The 21,131-nt window shown below is 39.0% G+C and overlaps 1 protein-coding gene across 2 annotated transcripts; it reads right to left on the reverse strand.

The window, feature by feature from the left end:
* Window positions 1-256: 256 nt before the first annotated feature.
* Window positions 257-19,468, reverse strand: LOC103141171 (probable E3 ubiquitin-protein ligase DTX3). Of its 2 annotated transcripts, none has more exons than XM_007556669.2 (3): window positions 18,001-19,468; window positions 15,700-15,917; window positions 257-1,194 (listed from the first exon to the last, which is right to left on the reverse strand). In XM_007556669.2, exons 1-3 carry the CDS (start codon window positions 18,298-18,300, stop codon window positions 1,173-1,175), a joined length of 540 nt encoding a protein of 179 aa, XP_007556731.1. In that variant the 5' UTR covers window positions 18,301-19,468; the 3' UTR covers window positions 257-1,172. The 2 variants fall into 2 exon arrangements, with proteins under 2 accessions (XP_007556731.1, XP_007556729.1); XM_007556667.2 differs by lacking the exon at window positions 257-1,194 and adding an exon at window positions 12,965-13,613 and having other exon boundaries at window positions 18,001-19,442.
* Window positions 19,469-21,131: the final 1,663 nt, after the last annotated feature.

Below are 21,131 nucleotides of genomic sequence, written 5' to 3' on the forward strand. Positions count from 1 at the left end.
GAACTTACCCACAGGTCTGTTTCTGACTCTGAGCAGTGATGCATTACAGAAAATTGTTGGCTCAGTAGTTAGTTGCCCAATAATTCAGCACGTATATGTAGATATTTGATTAATAAGGCAAAAATCTCACTTTTAATTTCCTACACATTCACGTTTGAGGTTTAAGATTTGAGATTAATCATCAAAAATAAGACTTGCCTATTGTGCTAACATTGTTTTTAGTTTTAGTTAAGATTTTCTTTTTATTTTTGTTAAATAAAAGTCAGAAGAATTCACAATTTGTCCATGTGATCAAAAATATTTGTTTTTAAAAAAAATAAAAACAATATTGGTAAAAAAAAATGCTGAAGTGCATCTCGTAGCATCTCCTAAATAATGAAGATGACAATCATGAAATATTATTTGCAGAATAACATTCCTGTGGTCTCTTCCTCTTTTACAGCTAAGCCCGAAATTATTTATACCCTTGGAAAATGTTGATTTAAAAATAAAATATATCCTATGGAGTCATATTCCACATTCAAGCAATTACAATTTTCAGTACCTTTTGAAAATAAACATTAAAAAAAAAATAAACATACTTTACATGAAGCCCACATTTATGTACAAAAATGTTTTTAATCTGACGGTACATTCCAGTCTCAGATCAGATGTTTTCGTTAAACGTGAGCAGAAAATCATCACAGTTAACTGAAATAAAAGCTGGGATGAAATAGCTGACGGATGGACAAAGGTGTGTGTTGATCTTCATAAATCAGAAAAAATGGCTGTAGAAAAATAATCACACACATAAACCTGGACATCTTCACAGACGGAGCATTAACTGAAAGCTTAGAGCAGCTGACGAATATTTTCTCTTTCGTCCACACACAGTGAGCAGGAAGCGAGGGTCAAAAAGGTCTCCAGAGCTTACCGTTGGGGAAACATAGAACTATTTCTGAAGATGTTGACATTGTTGACATCCACGCATGCATACACAAGCAGTGGCCACGAGGACACACAACTGGGCCACATACGCTGCTCGCCTTTGTAAATTAGGTCAACATCTGGACTGGCGCTGAGAGTGTAGTTACCCACTCAGCTGCAGTTTGTACCTGGAGGGCTCGGCTGAGGAAAAGTGGTGTCAGGACATAGTTCAGTCTTCTTTAAGCACCTCTCCTATCGCTGTGTTATCACTTCGCCATCCACAGCCACCTTAAAGAGACAAAAGGCCAGGATTTATGGGGATGTACAACACACTGGATTAATCCCAACTCCACTCTGTTTCATTTCATCAGATAACAAATCCAAAACTGTAGCATTCATTCCCAAATATGGATATTTAAATCACGTTTCGGGGGGAAAAAAGATGCACAAACAAGCCGTCACAATGTACATTAAACAGAATCAACAGCTTCACACTAAGACAGTTGCACTGCAGGTTTTGGCTGCAAAAGGTCATCTACAGGGAATAACACGGGACTGACAGCTTTCAGTGCTGCTGTGTAACATTTATGTTCTCAAATGACGCTCAGCTGTAACCCGTCACTCTAGATTTCCTGTTTGTACACACGGAGATGGAAAAAAAAAAAAGCTGCCGTATTGCTTAGAAAAAAAAACTGTTAACGGCACAAAAACATAATATGCACACATTAACCACGCACAGCCATCTGCGCAGTTATGTGCTAATCTTTGATTACTGATGAGGTGTGATGAGGTGTCAGATCCTGCAGCAAGCGCCTCGTCTCTGTGTCTCCCTCTCTGTTGCTTACAGACACACCAACACCAGATCATCTGCCTCTGCCGCAGTGCAGGGAAATGGACAGAATAACCAAACACATCGACTTCCTGCTCCACACGCTTACTTACAATTTAGCAGAATAAGATCCTTTTTAGCATTAAAACAGATTGTCTTTAATGTTAACGTAGCAATTAAAAAAAAAAAAACACTACCTTGTTTTAACTTAGACTCCCGTGTCAAATTGCTCACTGCTTTGATTCAAACTGAAAGATCATCATGAATGTACAAGTAATCTCTTCCCTATATCGTCACTCCTGCTAAAACCAGAGAAATTTGGCCTTCAATTATTCAGTGAGAAGCAAACCCACCTTACAAAACATGCTTTTAAAAGTATTGGCGCCACTGGAAGGACAGAACTTCATCTTCTCCTTTAGCATTTTGTAGCCGCAGGGTTTCACTGGTGGTTCATGCTGTGAGAATTAGACACGATCTTCCTCCTGCTCCTGTGTTCTCCAAGGGGCTCTCAGTGTCCACTTCAAGCTGCACAGTTTTGCAACAGGGCCTTCCAAGTTCTCCAAAGCGGCCAGGAGGGTCCAGCCTGTCCGTCTCATCTTCTCAAATACTCTGAAAGAGTCCAGGAGGGTTTGCCTCGGGTTCCAGCCGTCAACAACGTATTTCATCATCAGATTAGCTGGATTCCAGCCTTATGCACCCCATCCATCCATTGTTATACCTGCTTTTTTCCGTGCAGGGTCACGGGGGGGCTGGTCCCTATCTCCAGAGGTCAACTCCATCCGTCATAGATGAGGGCAGCAACGTAGACCAACTCCTAAATCAGTCAGACAGGTACAGCGCTCACAGGCGCCCCAGTGATGCTCCTCAGTTTTGGTTCCATCCTCCACCAAATACGGCGCTCCCGTTTTCATTTGGGTTTTCTTCCTCAACAATCGTCCTCAAATGTAACTCCAAGGTCAAATTGTGCAATGCTCAGAGCATCTCAAACTATAAAGTTTATGACGACGCAGTCAGAAAAGCTGAAGACGCGTGACTTACTTGGGTGATTTTGGTTGTTAGATTAAAGCACCGAAATGCATTAATATTAACCACCTGGTAAAAACTCATCATAATGTCAAGCATAATGGTGGGGGGTTGATGATATGGGTCAGTTGGGTCAGCTGGGTCAGTTTCCATTCAGTCAACTGTAAACTCTTGGGTAAAACCACAGCGACACAGAACACAAACAAAATGAAAAAGGAAAAAAAACAGGAAATAATTGTCATTCTAAAGTGGACAAAGATAGAAATGTTGCGATAACATGTTCTGTTGAAAGTAGATCATTTTAAAACAGTTTTCTGTATCTAAGTGTTTCTTTTCAGCATTTTCATAAAATCTTTTCTGTAGTTTCTAAATCCAAACAGTGGAATTATGAGAATTTCCAAAACTATTTCAAAGTTAAATGAATGTTTTATATGTGAATTCTCAGTTAGGGGTAGAAAATAATATTCCAATTTCCATTAAATTCAATGTAAAAAAAAATGAATTAATTAAAAAAAAGTTCAAATAACATTTCTGAGTAACTTTTTTTTCCATCAACTCATGTAGAGAAACACACACACCCACACAGATACACCAGGAACATGTTTTATGTCCCTACTTCCAATCACTGGGGCAACCACACACAATACCCAGAGTTTGCTCTGCTTGCTCTGCTGCACCCAATGTGACAGTGTTTTGTGCATGAGTGGGTTAGCGAGGAGGACTGAGCTGTACCCTGATCGCACACACACACACACACACAAACACACACTGTGGATCTGGCTACAGGCCACATCCAGCATGTGTCTGCACAAGCCAAAATAACATGAGCGATCCCATGCAGTGGTTTGAAGCACCATCCCCTCCGCAGCACCAATGGAGATATAAGCTCGGTTCAGCTCGGTGTCTTTCATGCTGATTAAAATGCCAGATTAGGTCAGCTGCAGCAGACTAAGTGCACAGCAGTAATAATTACTCTGTAATTGCACCACAATGTGTCTGCCGTGTTTTACCGCCGCATTTCTACTTTGTATTCCAGGGTCAGCTGCAAAAGTACAACCTTAAGTACAAATTTGGCAGAAAGTTTCATTGCACAACTCAGAGAAAGGAGCCATTAACAGGAATGAGCATTCCTCAAAAAAAAAAAAAAAAAAAAATCAACATTTCACGAGAGATCGGTGTGTGTGTGTGTGTGTGTGTGAGTCCATGTGTTACCCTAAAGTTCCCTGCAGCTATCAGAGGAATATCGGTGCAAGCGGAAGATGGGAGGCGGACAAAAGAACGGCGAGCCTTTCCTCCGAGCTGCACTCTGCTCATTTTTATCTCCGCCATTTCTCTTAAGGGAACATCCATGGCTACAGGCAAAACTATGTGCTTTCAGTGGTCCAAGAGAGACTTATGTGTATGTGCAGCTTATTCTGGGAATAAACAGCCCTCCCACTGAGCTTTAATTCCCCTGCTCTTACTTGAAAGGGTGCCATAGAGGCGGGTTGGGCAAAAAACATGGATGAGGAGTTACCAAGGTCTGGGAGAGGCAGAGAGCGCATAAATCTGAAAACATCCTCACTGTCTCCTCTGAATTTTACTAAGATCTGACTGGAAGACATGAAGAGGGAACTTATGTGTTCATTTCCTTCTGCGCCATTGAAGAAACTACAGTGTTGCAGAAACACGTTGGATCTGAGGGATAATACTGGCCTGAGTAAAGATGCTGACTGTTAATGACCAGTGAGCTGAGAAATTTCCAAGAATACTAGCTTGAGATAGGACACCCCAACATGTCCAGGCTCAGAGGGGGAAATGGAGCATGCAAGTGCAGATTGCATAAGTCATGCACTGGGGGGGGGGGGGGGGGTATTTACTGTCTGGCGATATCTGCAAGGTGTTGGAGGGATCCCAGATGCAGCGCAGAGAAGATGATCAAAGGATTTCTGAGAAAATTAGCTGTCCTTTAAAATCTTTTGAAGATGTAAACAACAGCAATTTTACGTCTTAGATCAGAAACACAATCAGGAGGTAAGTCTTATAGACAAGTTAGAGCATCATTGTCTGGAGACATTTTCATAAATGGCAAGGACGAAGGACCCAAATGCAGAAAAGAGGCAGGTAGCATTAGCAAGTGAGCATATACAGTTGAAACTAGAAGCATGGTCCTCCTAGTCATTATTCCAAAAGAAACAAAAAAAAGACAGATTAAAGTGTGAAACTGAACAGAATAATATTCTTTTTAGCATAAAGCTATGAAAAGAAATGATAAATAATATGATATTTTTGCTGTATCACCAGTCCCCAAGTCGCACAGCAGTTTTAATTGTCAGGTATACTTCTGTACTTTGAAGTGGCGGCCCACAACCACACACAGTTTGATGACAGATTGAGCCACTAAAGGAGAAAAAGTCATAAAACTCATTTCAACTGCAATTTAAGGCAGCCATAAAAGTGACGATCAACTCAATTAAATAAAATGTAATTCAGTTTATGTATACGGCACAAGCTGACAACAAATAACATCTTCCAAGGCTTTGCAAGACCAACAGATCAAATTTAATGAAGACAGAGCAAGCACGCGTTAATGACAACACAGCAGGTGAGTTTGCATAAGATCTCCTGTTGTGAGAGACGGGGGTGGACTGAATATTCCAAACACCTGCTACAAAACACATTGTTCTCCGCTACCTTACCCTGACCTTCCCTCCTCCATTAGTTTCTGTTTTTGATGAGAACGGCCGCTTTGAAAATAAAGGAACGCGGCTTAATGAATGTGTTTTCTACATGGCGGAAAGCAGTGTGTTACTACGCAACACATCAGCTGCAAAGATATCCCCGTAGAGAATTTTCATCTGCCATCTGTCCGCATCCCCTCCTCTCTCTCTCTCTCTGAAAATCTATGTGCTTCGTCTTCTTCTTCTCCTCTCTTTCTTCTTCTTCTCCCTCTGTTTGGCTCACATATTCCCAAGCTTTTGATTCTGAGCAATTGGGAAATGGTGGGGTGCTTTTCAGGAAAAGTAAATAAGTGTTCTCTCCTAGTTTGCCATCCTTCCTGCCTTGATGACTGTAAAAGGCTTAGAGGCGTCTCTGTGGCAGGAATCAGTCTCCCGCTCTGCAAACACCGACTCTTATCAGAATCCCCTCTAATTAGTGACATGGCCTGCATTGTCAGGAAGAACAACTAGGAAGTGTCGATGTTTTCATCTCATTTGACTGCAGTGTCGTGTTTTCATTTCACACTCATTTTGCTGTGTTTAGGTTCAGTTAAGAACTTATGCACTTGTATTGACCATAGAGCTGCACAGTTTTACAAAAGGCCTCAGTGTGTGTCAGTGGGTGAGAGAGGGGCTGGTGTGTGTGTGTGTGTGTGTGCGTGCGAGCGATTGGTGTCCTATATCTGCAACAAACTTAATTTTACTCCTTCCCCCTGTGCTCTACTAAAACCAGTACGTATAAATATGCGCGTTATGACTCATTTTGACTTATGCAGCATGCCGTATAGCAGAGCCTACAACAGTCACAACTCTTTCTATATTTATCTGATGTGATTAAGCTCTGTTTGTGCTCATGATTCACCGTCTGCACTGCTGTGTAAGCTGTTTGTTGCTATAAGGTGCAGCTGTTTTCATTCGCTAATCATCAGAGCCCCCACTGAGACCCTCTGGAAGTGTGATGAACACACATCCTCAAACCGCAACAGAGGTGAGGCGCATTTCATTTACTATAAGGGTTTCTTTCCCCCCCGTCTCTTCAACCTTAACTTTCAGTGTATTTTAAAATCTCTGACCACTGCCTGACTCTCTGTGAGGAATTTGCAAAAATGCAACACCCGGCATGATGGTATAAGAGGGTTACAGTATATCCTGTTTTCTGTTAGATAACCCCACTGCATGGCCCATGGTTATTTGGCCAAGAACTGAGGCGGCAGCAGCAGCAGCAGCAGCCCACACTTTGGCATCTCAACACAAAATAAGCAGTTGTGCAAACACAAAGCATTCCTTGAGCCGGTCTATATTTAGCGTCTCTGTTCAATTTGCGGATCCTGAACAGCTTGCGCACAGGATCGTGCTTAAGCCTACACATCATGATGTTACAATCTGGCGGCTTAATTAAAATAAACAAACAGGTTAACAATAATTCTCTTAATCCCTCAACACCAACCCACAAATGTGATGAAATCCGTGCTCGGATGCTGTTTCCAGCCATATTTAGAGTTTCTCTCAATTGGCTGTGCAATTCATTCATTCAAGGCAGCTAAACGTGGCGTCCGCAATGAATGACCGACACGCACTTCTAAGTCCTGTCAAACACTCATGATGTACAGCAATAGTTTTATGTTAAAGTGGATCTTTAACATAAAAGATCCACTTTTATGGATCTTTTATGTCCCTTTTACTTAAAAGGGACAAACAATTTACAGCGAGAGCAGTATTCATAGGCCGACAAATTTATCCACTTCCAGAGACCAGTCATGAAAATATTTGTAAAAGAGACAACAAATGAGATCGTATGAGATGGCTTTCTTCAATGGCAATTTCAGAACATAAAGATAAATTAAAACTCCTCAACATGTGCATCCCACTAAGTGGAAAACCAGAAGCAAAGCAGATAAAATGTCCGTCGACATTTATCTGTCTCGGTGTGACTCTTTCACACCAAGACGCAGCTTCAAACCTGTTCCAGTGTTTAGTAAAATGCAAATTATTTCCAAGCTAACCGTGTTTTATTACCAGTGGAAATGTGATGGATGCAGTCTCTTAACAGAGGCACATTTCAGAAAGCTTCTGCCAGTTTCTGTCATCAGCAAAGCCCGTTTATTGTCCCCTGATGTGCTACAGACAGCTGCTGTTGTGGCCGTTGAAAAGAAAGGCCTCGGCAAAGAAGATTCCTGTTTGCAAAACGGCATAAAAGGTCATGCTAGTTGTCATGGCAGCCGAAGCCAATTGCTCTAACACGACGATGTCTGACAATGGATGGCCATGGACGAGCTGCAGACAGGAAGGACAACAAAATGTTAACCGGCAAAGCCTGCCGCTTTGCTTTATGTCGTTATTCTCGTTGCGTACTAAAGAAGAACAGGTTTTGCATGATGTTAGAAGAAAAGCACATTTTTACAGAAAGTTATTATTGGAGCTGTTGTTTTGATCTCATGCAGGAACTGTGGTTTTTGCTGATGAGCAGCAGCTTGAGTGCAAGACTTCAATCTGCAACAGGCCTGGCCCAAAAAACCTTGATGCACAACGTCTCTGCTGCCGTGTCCTGTCAGGAAAGCAAGTCAGTAAATCTGTCAGCGTTACTAAGAAAAGCCGAGGGTCTGTTAGGCTAAATCAGGCAGGCAAAAAGCCACGTAACCCCGGCTATGAATCAGAGAGCAGAATGCTAGACTCATCCTTGACCGCCACACACAAACACAGACTTGCACATTCATGCATTGCAAACTGCGTACACGGTGCACGCACAGATTCAGGGAGGTCCGCACAGACAGACAAAAAGCGAGCACCCACACACCCACCTTCACTTTGCTGTTCTTAAGCAAACAGCCTGAAGCTCAGAGGATGAGCATGTCAGTGGTGTGGGCTGACATTCTGTCACACAAAGAGAGCGGATGGAGACACATGCCTCTTCAGCATCCTCTTGTGCGTTTCGGCTTACACGCCAGCACCGCCTCGTGTCTTATTACTTCATCTTTGTGGTGCACAGATAGACTGTTTTTTGTTTTTGGATTCCACAAACCATTTTTTTTTTTATTCTGTCAACTTTGACATTACAGGGGGAGAAAAAAAAACTGGGTGAAGATATAAAATACCTTCAAAGGCATGCAGAAGTAGGTTGCATCTGCTGGAGCTGATTCTCATTACAGAGAAGAGGAAATAAAAGTAGGAGTGCACGATTCACAGGTAGTTTGTCTGTAGTTGGGCACCTTTAGCATGATGAGTAGGCAGACAAGGAAAGAGGGAGGGAGGAAAGCGGTGTGCCACGGCTCTCCCTCCTCACAGCCAAAAAACCCTCTAATTAAGGAGCATGGAGCGAGCGGAGAACAACAGCTCTGCATTGTCACATAATGATTTTCTTATCAACCGCAGCGCAGAAAAAGCGGCGCGCCTCTCATCTGATGGATGTACGCATGCATCTCCGTGCTTCCAGGGAGCGTCTCAGAAGGAGACATCTAGTCGCACCAAGAAGCATGCAAGCAACAGTCTCAGTGCTATTTTTTACTGCTCTGCAGCAGCAGGATGTAACAGAAAAAAAACACACAAAAAAAACAGCAGAGAGCAACAATCGATGAAAAGCAACTAAAGCATCAGAGGGACGAAGCTACCACCCGTATTAAAACATATGCCAAGAGCTCAGGTGATTATTATTAACGTTTAGAGGGAGGTTTTTCGTGGCAATTTACTTTGATGGATGTTTGAAACCTTACTGCTCTGCAAAATTTTTTATTATGTCCATATTTATGGAGCCGCTTGCATTGTTGTCATTCTTTGCCCTCTTATCCAGATGGACCAAATGGCAAAGTACCTGTCCAGAGGGGCACAAAATGATTTCAATTCTCTTAGGAATCCTCTGCACTGTTTTCCTTCAATATAGCTCCAAAGTAAGTTATTGAGATTTTTTTATGTGTGTGTGTGTGTGATGGACCAACACAAAGTTTTGCATAATTCCAAAAATGAGTTGTGGTTTTAGATTTTTCAACAAATTACAATCTAAAAAACAAAACAAAAAAAATTGTGCAGTGGGTAATTGACCCTCCCCTCTACTGGACCACACCTAAATCAGTGGTGTCCACACCTTTTACTCACCAGCCACAGAACAATGAAATATATATTTTTAAAGTTAAAAAATAATTTTAACTTTAAAAGTAAAGTTAAAATTGGTACCAACTTATTTCTACCTGTTCGGTAATTAACTAACTATGAAACATTTTATATAGCAAATCTAACTGTTGCATAAAATCAATTAAAACTTGTTGATCTGAAAACAAAAAGAGGATCTTGCTTTATCTTAAAAATTGATATAATTCCTGATTTTTTTTTTTTGTGACAATTTCTTTTTCTTTTCTTGATATGGAAAAACAATTGTTTAGGCTCATTATAAAGAAGAGCAGAGTCATTCCTTGTAAACACTTCTTGGGTTTAGAAGAAGTATCTTTTTATAAAAAACGTTCCTGAAGGTTGCAGATGAAACCCAGTGAAGTCTCCCAGTTGGTAAACAGAGTCCACTGGTGTGAACTCGTTTCTGCAGGCCTTGGATGTTGCTTAGAGAACATTAGTGAACAAACACCATCATGAAGATCAAGGAGCGCAGCAGACATGCTGGGGTTTATCGTCATTATGGTCTTTATTTATTCAAGTATAAGTTACAGAGATTAAAACATTCTGTGAGACTAACTCACAAACGCCTTAAAGCAGAAAAAAAAAATACAATATTCAAAAAAACACAAAATATATGTCATTAATATGCAACATAAGCTGTTGTGTAGACCTTTAAAGCAAGGTACAATTTTATAATACAACCCAATGCTTTAAACATCTGACAGAGCCTTGTTCAATCCATTATCTGGCAATGAAAAGACTATGATCAATCAGAGAGGCAGCCAAGAGGCCCATGGTAACTCTGGAGGACCTGCAGAGATCCACAGCTCAGGAGGGAAAATCTGTGTCCAACTACTATTCATGCTCTCCACAGATCTGGTCTTTAAGGCAGCAAAACAGTTGAAGAAAAGTCTGAAAAAATCCCTTCTGCAGTTTTTTCCCCCAAGCATAGAGGGTACAGAAGAGTTATGGAAGATGTTGCTCTGCACAGATGAGACCAGAACTGAACTTTTGATCTTACATGCAGAACAATATATGGAGGAAAATCTGAGACTAAATTTCACACACAAAAAGAAAATCTAATAAAATAAAAAGCACACACACACACAAAAAAAAATCAACCTTTCTCAATTTGAATTTTTAGCAAAAACAAAATGGATTTGTGCTTTAACCCCAGAGAATATCATGTCAGAGAGACGTCCTCACATAGCAACAAACCAGACAAATTCACATGAAGTATTTCATGTGTAAATGTAGGTTAGATTCAATGAAGCTAAAGTAATTTCAGACATGCTTCTACTTTGTGCTACTTTCGCTAGATTCTGCTTTGTATCACACACAATCCTGCCTCTCTACTCGGTGTGTTTGGGGTTTTTAGAATTATTACTAAAATGCAAGTTGCATTATGAGGCAATCTTTCTACATAAGAGAACCAAAATGCAAACAATTCAAATAAACCTTTTGTTGTTGTTTTTTTATTTGATGAATGGACAGATGATGACATGTGGATGAATTTTACTGATGAACTACTGCAGAAAGAGGGGCAACACAGGGTGGGGTGGCAGATGGGTCCTACTCTGATTAGAGGTTAGCAGATGCCCCGAGATCCTACAGGCCACAGAAATGCCCCCAGACACTGACGTCAGAGTGGAAAACAGGCCACTATCTGACTCCGTTGCATCACGTGTGCACTCTTTCAAACTACATAAAAGTTAAATGTGCTTCCTGACTGGTCTTTTCTTTTTGGACCAAAACCAAATTTGAACTTTTTTTTTTTTTTTTTTTTAACGATTTGTCACATTACAGACCAAAACTAGAGTGAAGGAGGAGAGAATCATATATAATGGGTTGAAAAATGCCAGATAAAATCTTCAAACTGCGGTGTGCATTTTTATTCAGCTGGATTCATTTTGATATCCCTAAATAAAAGCGAGCAAAATCAAATGCTTTCTGAAGCCACTTCAGAAAGCATTTACACAATAGTAAATTTAGTAAACTATAGTTTACACAATAATTGTGTTGTGTAAATTAATATCCATATCAATCCAGCTGATTCGAAGGCCTCAGAGGTTTGTTAGAGAACAAAAAGAATCATAAAGACCAAGAAACAGCAGACATGTAAGGGAAAGGTTGAATGTTATACTATTCTTTCAAAATTTGTTTTTGTGGGGAAACAATGTTTTAAACCATCAATCATTGTCCTTTACTTCATGTGCTATTTTGCATTGGTCTATCCCATAAAATTGTGTTAAAAAAAAAAAAAAACACACTGATGCTTGTGTTTGCAACTTGAAAAACCAGCTTATGCACTGTAATGCCAGACCAAAACATTCAGTGCGAGTTTTAAACAGGATATATTTGGTCCAGCACTGATTTCGTCGGGCTTCACACAATTAACAAAGAACAACAACTTCCCCTTTCAGCTTTTAGCCATCACCACACAGCAGTACGCATTCCTCCAAAATATAACATCATATTTTAGTGAAAGACAAAGCAACCTCCTCTCTAACTGTTGCAGTGAAAACGGACCCAAACACATCAGGTAGGAAACTTTGAGGGGAGAGAGAGAGCTGGGAACAGAATGACGACGAAATCTAACAGTCCTTCTACTAGGAGAACACCGCCATCTAGTGTACAGGCATGGTAATGTCAGGGCATAAAAAACATTTCACTCATTGTTCTTAAGGCACAAACTTATCTGATATTGCATAAGGCACGAAAACATTTAACGTGTATTATTGCAAAAATAAAAAATATTACACAAAATTCTGTTTTTGAAGAAAGGCTAATAAACCTAATTTGAAAAAACAATGTCATTTACTTTAATTAGTCTTTAGCCAGGCACTGTCATTCTTTAGTTTTTGTTTTTTGTTTTTTTTTTGTACACCTATTTAAAAAATAAAATGTAAATTTAGTCAAATTTATTTTATGGGAAATGTTATGTTCAAATATATTTTCACAAAAAATGTTTGCATGTTTTCACACTTTTTTAAAGAAAGTAGCTGGAAAAGAACAAAAAAATTACAAGATATTTTAAGCATTTTGACTAAACAAGACTGATTGTCAACAAAATAATATACAGGATTATTAATCTGACTCTGCCAGAGACCCTAGAAAAAAAAAATCACTTTTCAGTCATATTATGTTTTCATCCAGTGCAAATGAGCTTGAAATAAATTGTTACAAACATAGCACTCTCTAATTTTACTGGCATTCCTGGAGAAAAAAAGAAGAAAAGAAATGTGTAAAAGTCCTTTAAATAAACTAATCTTTAATACCCCTCTGCCACAAAAAAGTCAACCTTCACCTAAAAATTATTTTCAACTCTTAAGTGTATTTTTGTTTTTTTGTTTATTTTGAATGACTACCTTACTTTTTTGTATTGCTCAAAATCAACTCCACGTTTTTCCTGTTTGTTGGAGTTATAAATAAATAGGTAAATAAATACAGGTCCATTTCTCCTAATTACTCTTCAAAATGGAAACATGCCATTCCACCAAGGCAAATAGGTTCCAGGAAAGCCTCTTTTCCACCACATCCTGAGTGATGCTTGAAACACTTAGAACTCAGGGAGGTAAACAGGATGTTTTTCAGTGTGTTTTTCAAGGTATGATCAGTATAAGGTGACATAAGATTAGCTTAGTTTTCACACTTTTTTACCAAGACTGCTAACAAATGTGAACAGTGCTGTATGCGTTTAATAAGTAATACTAATGAAATCAATACCAAACTCCTCTTGCTTTATTGGCTTAAAGTAAATCAGCTACATAACAGGAATAAAGCAGAAAAAAATCTTTGGAAAAGCTAAACTTCTCCCTCAGTTTAGCCCAGGTCATATACAAAAAAAAAAGACAAAAAACAAAAAAAGCCACATCTTCAAGTATCCGTGGTGAACATCACTGTTGAAAAGTGCAGATTTGCAACTGGGAACTTTATTAAGAGCAGCACTAAGTCTGTCTAAATAAATATTTTCAAACAATCAGTCATCCTCTGTTACACCTTTAAGACGAAGCTCCTCTTGAACCCTGAACAGGTACGCTGGATCTGGATAACCAAAACTGTAACAGAAAGAGACGAGCAGAGAAACAGATCTCATTGTTTTTGTGAGTTCCAGGGCTGCTGCAAAACCATCCAACAGTTAATGCAACATAAATAATTTCACCTACCTGAACTTACTTGTTTTATTCTTTACCTCAAGCAGCCAGTGTTGCCCATAAAACAGCCCAAATAACTAAGGTTAATCCTAGCTTTCCTGATGTACCTGGAAAACCAGGGGGTTTTTTTTGTTGAGTAGTGGTCAAGCATTGGGACTGATTAAGTATTTTTTTTCACAAACTTTACTGTTTTACTTTTTTATCGCTGAAGTTAATCTGGTCTTAAACAATTTCATAGAAAAATACATCACGCTTATGCAAAGCATCAAGAGTTGGTTTTCGGAAGAACGAAGATGTAAAGAGTTTCTTAACTACGTAAATAAAACGTGAACATTTTGATCCCTGATGCACGTGGGATAAAACGCTCCGTCACGCTGGGAAAAGCATTGAACAGCTGCTGGACGGTTGGACAAAGTTCCTCTTAGAGGATGTTTTGTTGCTTCTTATTATTCATAGAAGTTTATTTGGAAAAGTAAGTCCACTACTTCGCACAAGAAGCAGGCCTATATAACTATAAGCAGAATACAGGTCTCATTTGCTGTTTTTCCTATAAAATGTCAAGTTGCTTTAGATGTTTTTCTTGAATAAGAAGAAATACATGTGCCAAAAACTCACACCTGCTCTGCAGTGGTGGAAACCTGATTTCTTAGCTGCACAGTCTTTCTGAAACGGACTTGCTGGACTTTCACAGAGCTTCTTCACAACAGCTGAATGTCTGACCTTGAAGTTGTTGTGGTTTATTTATTTCAAAAAGGACAATGCATAGAGGCTCGTTTTAGTCCCTTCAGGTACAATCAATATAAATACTACATATTACCGTGGAACGCAGACAGGTTTCTTCCAAAAAGAAATAAATGATTATTATTGTTATAAATAAAAAATACTTTTTAATCTAAAAGAGGCATGTCAAGTTACACAGCTAAAAAGAATAAAAAGCGATATAGCACAACGGCTTACTACAATGCAAACAATACAATAATCACATAATCAGTGCCTGCATATTTGATTATCTAAGAGCCAAGCTTTTAAGTTAGTAGAAAAGTATTTGAAAGACTCATAAATTCGTACGCTCTATGTATTTTATTCCAGCCATCAGAAGCTTTCAATGAAAATGAGTTCAGATCAAATGTACCACGTCTAACGCACCAAATGCAGAAAATAACTGTTCAAGGCCTCTGCTATTTTATCATCAGGCTTTGTGCCTGATGATTCTAGAAATCATGTATCTGGATAAATCTAACTAGAAGCAGTATCCTTAATTAGGAAGCAGTTTTGTTGAAAAGCCATAATGACAGCAAGTGTTTCAGTTGAGGTAATAATGCCGAGTCAAGCAATCTGGTGACAATGTGACAAACATCAACTGGAACCAAGATCGGTGTGGTGCTCAAACAGACTTTGCAAAGCATGATGCACAACTATACAAATACGTTTAGAAAAGTAGGCAGCAACATCAATAAATAAACAGTTAGATAAAAATAGCGGAGTGCATTAAAAAAGACCCTGAAGTGGGACCAAGCTTGCTAAGCAAAGCAGAAAATGAGGGTTTATGAGAGTTGGACGCCTAAGGAGATGTATAATTTAAGACTCAAGTTGATTTGAGTGTGATGTTTTTCAACCGTTTTGTCGACAGAAAACAACAGCACAGAAAATGGGTCTTTGCAGTCCTTCATCTATGTTTTAGAAACAAGTCTTGTCTTTTTTTAAGAAGCTTTCCGTCACTAATTTGTTATTGTTTATTGACTCTGTTAAGTGCTGGATTAACAATTGTCCAATGGTCAAAAAAACTCTTATGAAGAGTCTAAGAACAGTCTTTATGATACTTCTGCAAAAAGGAAGCATTCAGACTTTAGAAATCTTCTAAGCTACCTTACAAGACACAAAGACAAAGAAGACTGACTTCAACCACCTCTCCGTTTTGAAATGACTTTTCTGCTTTTCTAATGAGAGAAGGATACCAGGCATCGTCATCGAGCCTGGATGGATCGCCTACCTCTCTGGACCGCCATTTATGCTGGTCTTGTGGTGAATGTCGTTCCAGGTAATGACATTGTTGAGGCCTGTGGTGGCCGACCGTCCAACGGTAAAAGTAAGTCTTCGGTCAAATGCTTTCCTTAGCAGCCTCAAGACCTTCTGTCCCTCTGCACAATCTGGCAGGTAGGCAGTACGAGAGGTGCTGCTGTACCTCACGCCGGGATTTGGGTGCTCAGCCTGGAATAAAGACAACATTTTTTTTTAGCTGAGCACCAAAACGTTTCAGCATAAAAATACAAAAAAACAAACATTCATTTTGCCAGTTGATAACTTTCTGAGGCCCTGGTTGTCTTGATGTTCTCTTCAATCAAATTAGACATCAGTTCTGAAATCTCATTATTAACCATGAACTAATTAGTAACAAGCATTTTTGGGGCCTGCCATAGCAGAGCAAAGGAGAGCATTGAAATGCCTTGCAATTTTGAACAAAACAAAAAAAAAAACTGTTGTTAATTTGTTGCTAAGAGATGAGCACGTTTTCTGGTAACCACGTGCCATGAAGTAAACATCTGATTTTTACTTTTGCAAAATTTACCAACTGTAAATTTTCTGTGTCTAAGAAGATAATACTGCTTATCTGCTTAGACGGTAAATTTACAGTTGGTAAATTTCCTGTGTCTAAGCAGATGAGCAGTATTTCAAAAGAGATTATATTTAATAAACAATAATATTACCTGTTATTAATTTGGTGTCAAGAGATGAGCGTTTTTTTCTAGTAACAAACTGCCACGAAGTATAAATCAAATTTTTACTTTTGTGTTGAATTTCTGTTTTATAATCCATTTACCACCAATGACAAAAAATAAAAATCACATTTCTGAAAGATTCACCAACTGCACAGTTCTTGTTAAGTAGTAAGTAGTGTAAGATAAGTAGTATTTCAGAAGAGCAGAAGAAATCTTATGTTTTTTGAACAATAACAATATTTGTTGCTAATCACTGCCTTGCATCTTGGTGCAGAGTTGATGTACAGGTACCTTTCACATTATCCAGTTTCAGTTTACATTTCTGAGTGCAGTAGACTGAATCATCTTCCTAAATACTCCTGAGTAAACGTAGCCGCCAGTTTCTCATGGTGTGCTGCCAGAGTGCTTGAAGGTCATCTATATTTAACAGTGTACAGCACTGGCCTTTACACAAAGAATACCTGAACCTTTCCTCTTACTAACAGCTTTAACCTGCAGAACGTTGAGCAATTTGGTTGCAAAGTTTCTTGTTTGTGTTTTGCATCAGTTAATATTACCTGACTGGAAAATGCTTGAAACAATCTCATGAGTTAAATACATGGCTTGATAAAGGTAAATGCTCAGTCTGCATGAATACAGATACTTTGAGGAAAAACTGTTTTGTTTTTTTCAGTCTTGTTATGATGTTAGCATCCACTTTTGCCATGTATAAAGGACATGCTTTATGGGTTGCCACAATGCAACTTTATGGGTTGCATTGTGGCAACTTTATGGGTTGCAACTTTTTTTGGAGGATAAAGTTGGTTGCTCTCCAACTTTATCCCAAGAATATACAGTTGTAAAATGGTTTAACAAATGGAGTCTTGACAAAAGTTCAGTCTGGAAGATTCTAGTCGCACCTGCCTCATCAATCAGCGCCCGCCTCTCTGCAACCTGGACCTATCGGTGTGGACCAAGTTTCGCTCCAGCCAATCATCGTTTGGGCTTCAGTTCAAAAGGACCTTCACCCATAGCCTCCTCTGCTCACCAGCTGCGATCAACCCATCTCCACCTTCTGCTCCTGGCTCTCAGGCCTCATCTTCCTCCGACCACCAGTACAGGCCCCGGGGGTCTACATTCCTATGCTGCCTCAGGAATGTTCATCGAGCTCATCGAAGTCCAGCTCGATGTCCCCGGCCGGGGCCTGAGCGCCAAAGGACTTTTTATTTTCATGTTCATTTTGTCATTAAACTCTTTTAATCGCCTTCTTTCTCCGTTTGAGTCTCTCCAGATTGAACTAATGATACGTCCACTTATTTATCATCTTTTACTGTCAATTATTAATCAGCTCAACAGATCAGCTCTGTATTAACGTTAAATCAAGCAGAAAGGACGGTTCTTTACACATCATTACGTCCACACTCTGTTTTCAACAACGTAATGACGTCAATCTGAAGAGTTCACTCGGACGCCTTAAAAGGAACTTTCCTCCTGTAATTAAAGAAGGAAACACAACGCCCCCTGCTGGATAACTATGTTCCAAAACAAGTAACAACATATGAACAGCAGCAGCGTGAGGAAACTGCCGGACTCACCCCTTGTATCCCCCCTGGGAAACTGTACTGGATGACGATTGAGCCGCAGCTCTCGAAGCCCGGCAGCTTCAGTAGGCTGCGGGTCACCGTCATCGTGCCCTGCGGCTGGGTCCCCGTGTACACTCCGTGGAAGGTGTTGCATATCGGACATGCGGGCTTCAGTCTGAAAACTGAGTCGATGCACTCCGAGCAGAAGGAGTGCTGACACTTAAGCGTTTTCTTCCTCTGAATCCTCTCCAAGCAGATGACGCAGTCTGCCGTGCTGTCAGCGTGCTTGCTGTTGTTTGCCGGGTTCTCCATGATTTCCACGGAATGTCAGACATTTAGCAGCTTTCTGCTTCCTCTCTGGGTCTGACTCCTCAGGGGTTGGATACTTCAGACCTGTGACGAAGAGAAAGGAGCGTCTAGTTCATCTCTACTGGATGATAAACTGCCCATGTGCCAGGAAGTGGTAAACAACTCGTCTCTGATTGGTTGTATGTCGTTTTATTATTATTTCTCCTGCCCAGGTTGTTTTAACAGCTGCGATGAAAGGTAAAGTAACGCATTCTGTTGATATTTAAATCACTCGCGTTATACTTCAGGTTTACACATTTGAGCTTTTGACATCAGCTTTATTGTGGGTTTGCGATAACTTCTGTTTTTTATAACCTGAATAAACTACATTTTTTTAAATAAGGTTTCATTCTTAAAGAATATACATGTGAAAAGCTGACCTTGAGCTCTTTAAAAAGTAACTCCTTCCCTCTACTTTATGAACTCCATTCTGCCAACAGGACAGCACTTAGGTTTTTATTATTGTCCTGTTAAAAACATCCATTCACATGCCCACCCCATTTTATTCAAAATCACCTGATATTTCAGATTTAATAATACCATGTTTTCTAATATCAGATACTCAGATTCTTTGGAAAACAAACAGGCCCACAGCATCACAGATTCCCAGCCATCCTTAGTAGTTTGCACCATCATTAACACGGTGTAGGAGAGATGCTGGTCCACACATTCATCACATCTTCCATACCAGATCGGCTCAAAGTGGGGGTTTTTTTTGTAGACACTCTCAGCCTTCATCCAGTCAAGTCAAACAGTTCCAGTTAAGCAGTAATCTAGACCTGAAAAACAGAAAGTCATGAATTAATAATGAAAGGTCAATAGGCACATCAAAAAAGCATGTGTTTGCTATACAATTTTCCTTAATTTTATCATTTGTTACCAAGGGTTTCAATACATTTGTAGAGGCTGGTTGGATATGGGAAAAATGTGATGACTTTTGTTCATTCACCTCTATTTCCAGGATTTTATAACAGGTATCCTGTCCATCCTTTTTGACCAGAAAAAGTACAGAAAAGGCACAATAGTTATTTCCAAAATAACTATTGCTACCGTATTGGTTTCTTTGGTTTTCGCTTTTGCTCAAACTTTAATTTGTTCTATGATCTGAAACATACAGGTGTGACTAAAAAGCAAAAACAGAAGAAAACTGCATGGGGGCTAATACTTCTTCACAGATGTTGAAGCAGTTTGAGCATATAGCGGTTCCCTGCAATAAACTTTTCTATTAGTGCAATAAGTCTTCAAGAAAAATTGATTACACCTTATTTTAGCAACATGTTGCTGTATTTATGGTGACAGCACAATAGAATGATTACATTGGCTGGTATATTAATTTATGATATGTTTAGTTTTTATTAAAGATGGAAAAATCATAACTGCTTCCTACAAGTCACTTCAAAACACTCTTGCTGGATACTTTTAATAAAACCTTCTTCCCCACTCAGTTCATGTCAGTGAATCTCCAACATATGAATGCTTCCAAGACCTTGACAAGTGCTTTGCTCAAAGCGGCTTTGTTTTGTTGCCAAACTTAAATGTCCAAATGATCATGTTTTGCTAGATCTAAGTTTAAAAAAAATCTGCCGGTTAGTAGAAACTTCAAATGTTGTGAAATCTGACATGTGAACCTGCCTTTTCATTTAATAGAAAATGTTTGAACCTTGAAAGTGAAACCACCTAGTCATGAGAAGTTTTTATTAAAGAAATAGAAGTATCCACCAAAGGATGATTTGTTATCTTATTTTGTTGGCATTTTGGTTTTGTTAATATAATCCATTTTCCTTTGCTGTGTAATACTGACATTGAAATGACAGCCTCGGATTGGTTGATCAGTCCCTCATGACGCCTCCTTCCCTAGGGCCTTTGCTTTCTGACTCATCCTTTGATGAGTCAAGGTTTGTTTTTCTACACTGGGTCAGAGCCAAGACAAGTTACTCCCTTTTTAGATTTTTTTAAATACGGCGAGACATTTCTCTCTACAATGAACATGACGTGACTCTTCTGTGATTTTCTTCAAGAAAAATACTCATCATATCCAAAATTCAAAATGAGAAAGCACAGAAATTTAAAGATTGTTGTTGTTTCTTGAGACTGTAAAACTATGCAGTTTATGATCAGAAAATGTTTATTTTGAATGCATATAAAGAACTGGATTTATCTATTCCACATATGGTACTGATATTGTTGGTTGTTGATGAAATACGCTGCTGGTGGTACTCCTACCTTGTATGGACTGATATTTGATTGAGTTTTTGTTTGTTTGTTTTTTTCACCTTTTTTTCTTTTTTTCTTGCAAACATTAATTGCCCTTTGGGACCCGAACCTCTTCAAACTGAACACAGTTCAGCAAGCTTTTCAAGTGAACGTGTTCCAGACTTTCTTCAGAATATAAAGGTATAATCTGAAACCTTGAATTAGACTTTTGCTTCCAGCCAGAGGTACCACTATATCTTATCCTCTATTTTTTTTCTCTCTTTAGAACAGCCTATCTTTAAAAGCAAAAAAACCCAACTAATTTCTTATTAAAATATGTGATTATCATTACTATCAAAAATGTGAATGTTATGAAGAAGATGGATAAGATTATTTCACACATAGACATAGCTAAGTGCCCTTACCTATTTCTTTATTTAATGGTCAACTATTTATGTTAATTTTCCTAGAAAACATTATCTAGCTTTTAGCCTTTTTAGTAGTTCATAGAAGAATTTTTGTTGTTAACTTTGTATTTATTTTTATTTATTTTCTTGTGGCCTTAAAATTGTGCAAGATTACTTAGCGTGAAGGAAATAATT

The sequence above is a fragment of the Poecilia formosa genome, unplaced genomic scaffold, assembly GCF_000485575.1.
Source record: "Poecilia formosa unplaced genomic scaffold, Poecilia_formosa-5.1.2 Scaffold80, whole genome shotgun sequence".
NCBI lineage: Eukaryota > Metazoa > Chordata > Actinopteri > Cyprinodontiformes > Poeciliidae > Poecilia > Poecilia formosa.